This window comes from Chenopodium album, chromosome 7, assembly GCF_948465745.1.
Source record: "Chenopodium album chromosome 7, dcCheAlbu1.1, whole genome shotgun sequence".
In the NCBI taxonomy this organism is placed as follows: Eukaryota; Viridiplantae; Streptophyta; class Magnoliopsida; order Caryophyllales; family Amaranthaceae; genus Chenopodium; species Chenopodium album.
Window position 1 is genome coordinate 4,762,143 of NC_137840.1, and position 12,271 is coordinate 4,774,413.

The window sequence follows — 12,271 nt, forward strand, 5'->3', positions numbered from 1 at the left end:
AAAATTATTAATACTGTAATAAGTTATGTTTATTGGTTTACAATTTAAATAAGTTCAGGTAAGTTTATATAATTTTCCAATCAACTAACAGCTGATAATCAAATAATCATTAATCACCTAAAATTCTATTTTAAGGACAAAAGGAGTAGTATATTTTAGTTACCACGGAGTACTATCATTTTATGAAGCTTGAAAGCTATGTAACTAGAACAAAACAAAAGTAATATAGTTGTCTATTTTGGTTAAAGATGGATTTAATTTAATATACCATAATTTTAGCAAATTGAAATGTGGGACATGCAAAGTTGAAGGAGATTTTTTTGGGTTTTTTTTTTTTTTGGTGTTTAGAGAGCAACAAGGACGGGGTGAGAATCGATCCCAAGATCTCTTGGAATCGGGAGGGAAGCTCTAACCACTTGAGCTACCCTCACTCTCTCAGATTTTTTTTGGTATTTGATACAAACTAATCAATCAATCATCTCTCCCCAAATTAGATTAATATTTTTTATTACATTACATAATTATCTATTCATCATCTCTTCCCAAATAATTCTTGCAATGTACAAACTAGTACTCCTCTAAAAAAAGTCTTACCTTATATTTAATTACCATCAATGATTAGCTTTTATTCTTGGTGTGATTTGTCCAAAATCTCTTTTTAAAAATATCTCACTACATTTCAAACATAATGATGGACCAACTTATCAACTTTTTGGAGTACAATAATTTGATCAACAAAAATATAGAGCAATATTATATCAACTTTATTCTTTTTGTAAATTTATTCATTTATTATTAGTGTAACACTATAACAGCTATTAATGATCTGTTGGATGCACCAGTTTTAACCCGAATCTTCTATGTAGGCCGGCAACCCAGGCCCAACTAATACGGAGTATTTTATTAATTTTTTTTATTTTTTATTTTTTATTTTTATTTGAAAGATCCAATATGACAGATCACGTGACCGATGATGGAGGCTAAAAGACAGAGATCTTGTAACGGATATTCCGTTGATATTAATTAATTATTAGCCTTTTTTGTTGACGGGAGCTACGGCACGTTTGCACGTTGCTTAACATGAAATAATAGTAATTTTTTTTGGTTTAATCCGCATTTTTGTAGAATTTTTTTTTAGTTAACTAAGATTCCGTTTGGAGTTTGTACTTTGTAGTATGTTGAATCTCATAATCGTTGGATCTAAATCATCTAGTCATCTCATCCTTAGATAAATGTGCTTTTGGTTGACATTTTTTTAATAATTTGTACATGAGTAGAATCAACAAAAGTGATCTAATCTAGACATTTAGATTCAATTTTTACTTGAAATTAGATCAAATGATTTGACTGTAATCAAAGTTGAACCAACTTGATCCAATCTAGGCAAAATGAATATGTTGGAAATTATACTTGATTTACTAATTGACTTAGGCTAAATATTACAGCGCAACATCTGACTTGGATATGTTTTCATTTTTTAGTTACAAATAAATAAATCATAGGATTCATTTTCCATACTAGTTAGAAGAATACGCCCTATCAAAATGAGACCTCGAACAAGTCAACCCGGACTCATATTTATGAGCATGACATCTTAAGTAAAGGAAGAAAGGTAAAGAATCATCACCCTCAAATTACATCTAACAGAGATTAATATCATAATCTCATGATATAAACACCTTTTTTTTTGTATTGCATGGTAAATTTTGATTACTATCCATTACGGAAGGATACTAATCTCTTTTTTTTTTGTGTAAAAAAAATAGGAATCTCTTTTTAATTATCCCGATAACGTAAACCTCATATATAGTATCCTTCTGTAATGAATAGTAATAAAAATTTACCATGCAATATGCAAGTCATAAATCTACACAACTGCAAACACAACATTCACTCAAGTCAAAAATCCTATGTCAAATTTTCCCCAGGTAGTGATACCAGTACTCGGGCTTCCCTAAAAAGAATTTTGTGCATGGTCGAGACTGACAACATTATTCATCTAGGGGCTCCAATTGATATTCAAGGAAAAAAGAGCTCCTCTTTTCAATTTCTAGTTGACAAGGTTTCTGACAAGGTCATCTCTTGGGCCTCCTTGTGCATCTCTCAATCAGCCAAATTTATCTTAATCAACACAGTACTGGTCAGCATTTCGGCGCATGTTATGAAATGTCTGAAGCTTCCTCAAGCTGTGGTAAACAAAATGGATTCCCTCATTACCCGGTTTTGGTGGTCTAATAATGGGAATAAGGGTATGCATTGGGTAAAAAGATCGACTTTTCAGCTACCCAAGGGTATGGGAGGGCTAGGTATTAGAGGTATGTCAACTCTTAATGATGCCCTCCTTTTCAAACAGGCAACAAGAATGCACTTGAACCCACAGCTCTTGCTATCAAGGGTACATGGAGGATTCCAACCGTGTGGAATATGTAATTTATCTAAGCCCTATGAGAGAATAGGATGTCCGTCGATGGGAAGGTCAAGTCTGCAAAGAGTGACCAGTTCTTTTAAAGAAGGGTTTGCTTGGAAAGTGGGAAATGGGGAAAGTATTAAGGCAATCATGACACCTTGGGTCAATGGAAAGATTCCAGTGGCAAACTCGAGTCAAACACTAGGGGCCTTGTTATGCTGGAAGGTTAGTGATTTTATTGACAAAGAGTCGGCTACGTGGAAGGTGGGAAAGGTTAGGGAATGCTTTGATTAGGATAGTGCGAAGTCAATTCTAGCAATGGAGCTTCCCAGTTCTAAGGAAGATGATTTCCTCTATTGGAAATACCACCCGTCAGGTAGGTTCACTGTTAAGACAGGTTACTACTTCCTGACAAAGGAGAAAGAAGAAGGGCCTATTATATATTCACATGAGGAGAAGAGATTTATAAAGCTCATTTGGGGAAAGAAGATTCAACCCAGGTGGAAGATATTTTTGTGGAAGCTTTTTCACGAGGGAATTGCAGTCAGAGGAAATTTGGCTAAAAGAGGTATACAAGTTGAGGTGACTTGTGATTTTTGTGGGATGGATGAGGAGGATAGCCAACATCTTTTTAGGCTATGTGATCTAGCAAAGGAGGTCTGGGAGAATGGCTCCCTGGCAATTTGCTCTGACATTTCTGGATTCAATTCTTTGAGATTATGGATCCAGCACTATATCCTGCTGTTTTATAGCGAGGATGGTAGGTATGGCACTCGTAGCATTAAGTTTATTGCTACTTTATGGGGGCTATGGAAGACTAGGAATGCTTGATGCTTTAAGGGTGTTGATGGGGGAGCAAGCCTTGTGTTGGAATTTTTTAACCTGGTAATGCGAGACCATGATATTTTCTGCCAAAACAATGGGATTGGTAATAATATGATTGATAACCCTGGGGATGACCCATACATTCCCCCGGGATTCAACGCTGTGCAATTGGGTAAAGAGAGGAGGGGATACGACAAGTTTATTGTGGGAGTGGATGGCTCGTGGGATAAGACGACAACAAGAGCAGGGATTGGTTGGACAGTTATAGGAAGTAACCATGGTAATGAGGATAGTGAGGGGGGCAAACATGGAGTGGCAACTTCGGCGCTACAGTGTGAGGCTTGGGCCTGCTTGGAAGCTATGAAGTGGGCTAGGGCGAAAGGTAAACAAGGGATCCTCATACTCTCGGATTCCATTGGACTTATTAACAATATTCAAGGTGATTCAGGTAAGGATGTCTGTATTACTTGGATGGTGAAAGAGATTAGAGATGTAGGTACCTCGTTTCATAGGTGCACCATTCTAAAAGTCCAAAAGGACCAGGTAAAGAGGGCAGACGAGATTGCTAAGGAATGTCGTACTAGTGGTTCGTACTACGTGTAATTTTGTTGTGTTTTGCTTTTGTCAAAAAAAAAAAAAAAAAAAAAAAAAAAAAAAAAAAAAAAAAAAAATCACTCAAGTGGCAAAGTGAATTTCTCATGTTTTTAATAACTGTACTTTAATCTAACTCCATGTGTGTTGATGTGTAGAACATCAAATTAGAGATTTAAGAATTAAGATGATATTAGACGAGCACAGAACCTTTCAAGTGGGTCCCACATTGTAGACCAACTGGCAACTCATAATCAACATTTCTGGACTTACCAGTACTTCTGTGTACATCTTAATTATTTAATAATTAATTAATTAAACAAAAGAATAAACCCAAACCCAAACCCAAACCCAAACCCAAACCCAAACCCAAACAATTGCTGCCGAAATTTAGAAATTAATGAGGTTATAAACAACAAATATAGTTGCGTACTAGATGTAGCATGTAGTTGATCTTGCCACTTAGACAACAAATTATGCCAACACTCAAGAACAAAACATAGCAACAACCAAAACACGTGCTTGCCAAGCCATTGTCATCTAATTAAGTTTGTTAAATAATGATAAATATATCGGGATTGTTTTTGTTCTCCCTCCTTATACGAGAGAGGGAAAAAAATCTAACACTTTGTTTGGATAGGAAGAAATGGAAGAAAAAGAAGAGAAGAGAAATGGAGGGGGATAAAATCTCTTGTTTGGGTAAAAGATTGGGGGAAGGAAGGGGAAGGAGAGGGAAGGATCTATTTTCCCTTTCTCTATAATAACCATAATCTCTCCAAAATTAGAGAGATTTGGAGGGAAAATGGAGCTCACCTCCCCCTCCCTTTCTTTTCCCTTCCCTTCCTCCATTTTCCCTCCCCTTCTTTTCCTTCCTTCTTTGTTATCCAAACAAAGCGTAAAGGACTTGTATGATATCGTTTTTATATTCAATTTTTTAAAAAAAATCATAAATAGAAACACAAGAAGAAAAAAAATGTTTTTATGTTTCTGTTGTCGGTTTTTAATATTATCATAATTTTAAAAAAGTTGACTAATTTTTAATTTATTATATGACATAATTATATCATGCCTCCTCTATTTCACAAATATTACAACAATGATGAAATTACATATCCCAAATCACATTTTTATACGTTAAATATTTATAATTATACAAGAGTATAAATTATAAAAAGTTGATATTATGAAAGCATTTTACGAGACGAATCTAACAAGATCTCATATGACTATATTTTACTTTACGTATAAATAGTGGTGGATACAAGTATAAGTAAGTGGGGTCCACTTGAACATTAAAAAAATATTTTTTTTCCTTTAAAATTAAGTTTTGTCTAAAAAATTGAGTTTTTCTTCCATAAAAAACTACCCATTTGACCCCATTAAAAATTTATCAAACGTATTGTAACTCCGTTAAATATCTATTCTTGATCCGTCATTGCGTATGAATCATAATAATATGGTCAAACAAACATGACGAATAGTGTAAAAGTTCAATTCTTGCACTATTACTAAAACGGAGGAAGTATGATTTTGAAAAACAAACCCCAAAAAATAAAAAACACAGTGATATCAAACGAACCCAAAACTTCTTGTTTCGGGTATGGATTGAGGAACTGATGAGAAGGTTATAAAAATCTTCGATTTGAATAGGGCCTGTTCCGATTTACTGATAGAAGCTTAAATGAACTAAACTGATTAGAGCTGAACTGAACTGAATTAAATAGACCTGAAATGAATCGTTTATAAGAGATGAAAATTAGGAATTGGACTGAAATGAACTGATTGAAGTTGAACTAAACTAAACTGAAATGAAGCTGAACAGTTTAGGCCCTAACTATATAAGTACTAAGAAATGTACACTATTTTTGGAATGAGTTGAGGGAGCCTCATTGGATGATAAAAGTTAGTATATGGTCTTGATAGATTTTGATAGCTCTAATAAATATGGTTAAGACACAATCATAAATGATATCATATAGCCAATAGAGGATATCATCCAGACAATAAAAGGATATCATATATAGACACAATCATAAATGATATCATATAGCTAATAGAGGATATTATCTAGCCATGATATCATATAACCAATAGAGGATATCATCCAGCCAATAAAGGATATCATACAAGGATATGTATAATTTGTTTGATGATATGTATACAATGGCGGAACCTCCGATCCATTGAAGAGCTCGTACTAAGGTATAACATAACTTGCTCATTTCTCAACCAAAATATATACATTTGTCATCAAAATGCTCACAATTCAACATACAATCATATAGGACAAATAATTTCAACAATAATTATACATCACATAAGAAAACCCCAATTCAATTTTTTGGGCATTTTTCAAAAAATCCGAGAATTAATCTTTTTCTCTCTTCTGTCATGAATGACCTTGCTTCTCTTTTTCGCCATTGATGTTGTCATCGTCACCTACATGAAGAGAAAAGGATCCGATCCACCATTGTTGTCGTCATCGTCATTGTCATCGTCATCTCCTCTGCCTCACGAACTATTTGATCAGGCTTGACTGACCCAATAGTTTGTGAAAAATAATAGGGTGTCATCATGAGTCATGATACTACCTTTGTTAACTTTTAATTGCAACTTTGAAATATTTTATACCTCACAAATAATAACCTAAAGTTGCAACTAAAAGTTAACTGAGGTAGTAGGATAGACAAGCTTGAATATCCTAGATAAGTTACCTTAAACATAGGGGAGAGAAAGAGTCTTAACAATCCTTTCTCAATCTTCTTTCTGAAAAGAGAAAATTATTTTTATGGAGAATTATATGCTTTCAAATAATTCAAAACTCTATCCTTTGTGCCCATCTTAGCTTTATATCAATTTTTATTTTCTCAATTTTAATATTTTCAAAATTAAAAAATTGATACAAATACAAGAGTAATACATATAAATACTGTAGAGGAAAGCTTGGACTTATTACTGTCACGTTATTATATAAGGCTCACTTATATAAGGCTCACTTTACAAACCACTAATTTAACTACTGTTCTAATTTACTTGGTAGTAGAAGAAGCTCTAATTTTATTAATAATAATAAAAAAAAATCCCTAATTTAAGATTTCATATTGAATCTTCTTATTTTATGTGATAGATTTCGTATGGGACTATCATATAGAAGTGATATCATTATTACTCAAACAAACTTCTTGAACATACATGAAAAATCCCTAATTTAAGCGATCAATCCCGACTTTTCGATGCGCACATTTGTTACCAAAAATCACGACTTCTTACTGGAAATGGTGTGACTCTTTTTCTGCCCCCTTCAATTCTCTTTATTTTCATTTATTATCCAAGTGAAAGATTCTTCATCCCCCCCTCCCCGATTTCCTTTCCCTTCCCTTTGTATCTCTCTAGTTATTTCAGTCCAAACAAAAGCATAAGTGTTAATACTCTTTCATTTTTTTTAAATGCATCAGTTTGATTAGCATATTTGCCAGATCGTAACTTTGACCATTAATATCTTTAATTGTCTCTTCGTGAAAGTTGTAAAAAAGTTATACTCCCTCCGTTTTTAAATACTTGCTTCATTTCTCCATGCGCGAAGTTTTAGGAGAAATTAGAGAAAGTAATAAAATATAGAGGTAGTGGGGTTAGTGGAAGAATAAAAAATTGTAAAAAATCAAAAGTAGTGGAGAAAATTAAAAGAGAGAGAATATGGAATAAATATTGTTGGATCCACTTGTTGGGAGAAATTAATTAAATATTGTAAAAGCTTTCTAAATAAGGAAATGGAGCAAGTATTTAAAAACGACCGAAAAGGGAAAGTGGAGCAAATATTTAAAAACGGGGGGAGTATTATCAAAGTAGACATTGTGACGAATCTAATAGATATACGGAGTATTAGGGCCCGTTCTCATAGACTGAACTGAGTTGAACTGAACTGAACATTTTATAAGAGAAGGAAATTAGGAGCTGAGCTGAACTGAACTGAACTGAAAATAAACGTATGAGAATAGGCCCTTACTTTAACATTTAAAAATCAAACAAACTAATACAATTTTTTTTTTTTAATAAAAAAGGGGTAATTTTTGACACAATACATTTATTAAATGAGTTGAGTTAATGTTGAGTTATTCTAACCCATTGAATTTTAATTTTCAATTATCAACAAGCACACTTAGGGGTGTTCAAAAATCGATCCCGGATCAAAAATGACCCGGACCAGAACCGGTCCGGTCTCTAGGTCCAAAAAAAATTTTTCGGTTCGGTCCAAAACCCCATAAATACCGATCTTGGATTGAATCGATTTTTTCCTTAAATTTATGCATAAAATCTTAGATAATGATTAAGATTATTCTTAATAACCTTGGAAAACTTTAATTATATGAGCTTTTTTGTACTGAATATTAAAAAAAAAAAAAAAAGACGCTAAAGTAGAGTTTTTTCTATACTTCTTTCGAGTTTTCCATAATATTATTAAAAATTTAGCATTTTTATCAATAAAAATTCTAAAATTGGTCCAAAGCAGTCCATTCCGGGTTTGGACCGATTTTTTTTTATCCGATTCGAACTCGATCCTAGTTTAATTGGTTTGTTTTTCGATTTTCGGTCTGGTTTGGGTTGATCTGGTCTTAGATCAATGAACAACCCTCACTTACAACACATTTGCAATCTCATATAAAGTTTTTTTTACTCGTTTTAAGGAGCGTAATTATTTCTAATCTATACTTAATATTTAAAAACAAAAACCACAAATCTATACTAAGCCACGTGCCACCATAATCACTCATATGTCATATGTCACCTAACTTAATCATTTCTTTTTAAATTCCCATTTTAATATAAAAACAAAATATATAAATAATGTCTGAGTCTTTAATCTTTATGCATTCTAAAACTTACAAATTTAAGTAAGAAAATTGAGTGTTTTATATTCAATATAATAAGTTAAAGTTAAACTAATTAGTGTTCATTACATTAATAATAAAATAGTCGTTTCACCTCCTAAACTTAAATACGAGTATAACTTAAACCAATGTGTCATTTCATACCCTACAATATCTATGTATATATACCTAACTAAATTCAACAACACCACCGACACTTTTCAAGAAAAATAACATAAGTAACAACCCGTGCATCGAATAGGTCAAAAGACTAGTTTTATTCAAAGTGAAAGGTAAAAAGCTTTATTACAAAGTCCTCTTATGTTTAATATTAAACAAAAAAAAAAAAAAGCACTAAATGCCAAATCTCAAAAAAAAAATCGCTCTCCAATCAGGAAAAGTAACAGATTAAAGGTAAAAAAACGTCAAAAACCCTGCACTATTTACTTTCCTTTCCTATTCTCTCTTTCCTCTTCCTTTCAAAACGCCTTTCCTCACATTCTCTCTCTACCACCCCACCCCCAGTTTCTCTCTCTAAAACCCCACCATGGATTCCATGGCGTTGATTTGCACCGTGGGTCTCCTCTTCGGAGGCCTCTATTGGTTCATCTGCATCCACGGCCCCGCCGAGCGGAAGGGCAAGCGCGCCGTCGATCTCTCCGGCGGCTCCATCTCTTCCGACAAGGTCCAAGACAAGTACCAGCAATACTGGTCTTTCTTCCGCCGTCCCAAGGAGATCGAGACTGCCGAGAAGGTTCCAGACTTCGTCGACACATTTTACAATCTGGTCACCGATATCTACGAATGGGGTTGGGGTCAGAGCTTCCATTTCTCCCCCTCTATTCCCGGGAAATCTCACCGCGACGCTACTCGTATTCACGAGGAGATGGCTGTTGATCTAATCAAAGTTTCCCCTGGTCAGAAAATCCTCGATGTTGGTTGCGGAGTAGGCGGACCGATGCGAGCCATCGCCGCCCACTCCCGCGCCAAGGTTACGGGTATTACCATTAACGAGTACCAAGTTAAACGAGCAAAGTTGCACAACAAAAAAGCTGGACTTGATTCACTTTGTGAAGTAGTCTGCGGTAATTTCCTTGAAATGCCTTTTGCTAGCAACACCTTTGACGGTGCTTACTCAATCGAAGCCACGTGTCATGCACCCAAGCTCGATGACGTGTACTCCGAGATTTTCCGGGTGTTGAAGCCCGGATCTCTGTACGTGTCATACGAATGGGTGACCACCGATAAGTTCAACGGCGATGACAGCGAGCACCGCGATGTTATCCAAGGGATCGAGCGAGGGGATGCCTTGCCGGGACTAAGGCGGTACGATGAAATATCGGAGGCGGCGAAGAAGGTTGGATTTGAGATTGTTGACGAGAGAGACTTAGCGGCCCCACCAGCGAAGCCGTGGTGGGACCGCCTTAAGATGGGGAGGATTGCATACTGGAGAAACCACATTGTGGTTACAGTTTTAGCTGCTATTGGGGTTGCACCTAAAGGTACGGTCGATGTTCATGATATGCTCTTTAAGACCGCTGATTACCTTACACGTGGTGGCGAATCTGGCATCTTTAGTCCGATGCATATGATCCTCTGTAGGAAGCCTATTGATGCTAAATCTGATTCTTGATTTCTGATCGTTGATTTCATCCTGATTTCCTCCTGTATTCGTTCATCAACATCGACCGCTGAGAGTGGCTCATCTTTTATTAGATTGATCGATGAGGTAATTATATAAATTATAAGAAGAAAAAAAAAAGAAAGGAAAAAGGAATTAAATTTGGAAAATAGTCGTCATTTTGTGTTTCTATTGTCAGTACTCTTGTTTTCTTTTTGTTTAGCTTTAATTTTTTGTCAATTAAATTTGGTTTTGTGGTTCTTTTGGGTTATTTAATTAAATTAATTTAAATTATATGTCTTGGTTAATCCTTAATTCCCATTCAATTTTTAATCTTTGTTATTTATATTCACTCAATTTTTCATGGTCATAATTTTGTTGGGTGAAAAATAATTGTTAATACAAGTATGATAATAATATTCGTAATCAGAAATAGCAAATAGATCGGGCTGATGAATAAAAAAGTTATTATTTTTGTTATTGTCGAATCGTGATTCCTTTACAAGGAAAACCGTCAAAAATAATGAATAAATTAGTTGAACAATGCAATAATCGAATCTGATGAAATTATGGGACCTGTTTTTGGCTCTACTCCGTTGTTCTCTGCTCAACTGTGTTAAAATAATAGAAGTTCGGTTTGGTTATGGCTTCTAGTATGGTGATTTGCTGATGGTATTGGAATATTGAATTGTTAAAATAACGGTTATTTAGACATATTTGTTATTAGTTGTGAACTTGTGATTGTATATTTAGCTGGTCAAATATTTATGCTTTTCAATGCATATATTTAGGTTTTAGAATTAAGTGAAAATTCACATTTTTAGCTATAATTGAGGTGATCTTACATCAATCGAGGATATGAATTTAGAAATAGTACTCGGTTATTATTTGTAGAGATGATAAATGGGTCATTTGAATCAGTTAATGATGTCATTTTCAATTGATTATTAGGTTGATTACAGCTAGTCAAGTGATTGTGTGGAGTTTGGGTATTTGAAGTTGAATAATCAGGTATGAGTTTGTGAGGTCTAGCCGTCTAGGAGTTGCACTATAATCAATCACAAAAAAGATACGGAGTACAAAATTGAGTATTGTATGATTACTGAAATCTCAACTGACTCGGTTCAACATGACTCGAATCAAATCAAACCCAAGTACTTGAATTATAAACAATAAGGGTATAGTATAGATGATTATTGGATGAAGAATCGATGAACATTCCCAAATAGGCAAATGTTAAGCACTTAAGACATACGACTATACGAGTAACACATTAACACAATAAGGTACGTACAAAGTATGATATTTTTTAAAATTAGAAACTAATAAAACTTAGTTAAGCTATCTAAATAGGCAACAAATAAATCGCCTACTGTGACGTATGATATAGTTGGGGAGAGAATTATAAGCACAAAATAGTTGAGGTATGTAAATGTATGTTTATGCAAAGGACAAAGGAAGAAAGTGGAATAGTAGATATAAAGAGGGGAGCAGTGGGTTGGTCCCAGGGAAGTGGTCACATGTGACACGTGACTGGTGAATATAAAAAAATACTACGTATAAAAAAAATTAAAAAAAAAGGGGACATGAGGCAAGTTTAGTGGGAGCCCACGAGGCCCACATGGACAACACTCTTCTCTCTTTCTCACATGCATAAACTTGTTCGATATCATATCTCTCTTTTCTTTTATTTAATTTTCTGTTAGATTATTGGTTTTTTATTTAATTTAAGTAGAAAATGTGGGCGTGAAGTGGTGGGTCCAATCTCCTGTAGGGGACCAGTTTGTCCCTTAAAAAATGTACGTAGTTCCTCCATGTGTTTGCGCTGCCCTTGTCAATATGTCATGGACTGACTATTCTGCTTACTGTCACCTCTATTATTCATCAACCTTATTAGCCTCAGTCGTGCTGTCCTCACTTTACTTCCGCCCTCTTACTTGGCAACGCTCACCTCATTCCAAA

The 12,271-nt window shown here is 34.6% G+C and overlaps 2 protein-coding genes across 2 annotated transcripts; both read left to right on the forward strand.

Moving 5' to 3' along the window:
• Window positions 1–2,725: 2,725 nt before the first annotated feature.
• LOC145639916 (uncharacterized) lies at window positions 2,726–3,238 on the forward strand. Its single transcript, XM_081691237.1, has one exon. It carries the CDS (start codon window positions 2,726–2,728, stop codon window positions 3,236–3,238), a length of 513 nt encoding a protein of 170 aa, XP_081547363.1.
• Window positions 3,239–9,154: 5,916 nt separating this feature from the next.
• Window positions 9,155–10,603, forward strand: LOC145638842 (24-methylenesterol C-methyltransferase 3). Its single transcript, XM_081689883.1, has one exon. It carries the CDS (start codon window positions 9,236–9,238, stop codon window positions 10,319–10,321), a length of 1,086 nt encoding a protein of 361 aa, XP_081546009.1. The 5' UTR covers window positions 9,155–9,235; the 3' UTR covers window positions 10,322–10,603.
• The last annotated feature ends 1,668 nt before the right edge of the window (window positions 10,604–12,271 follow it).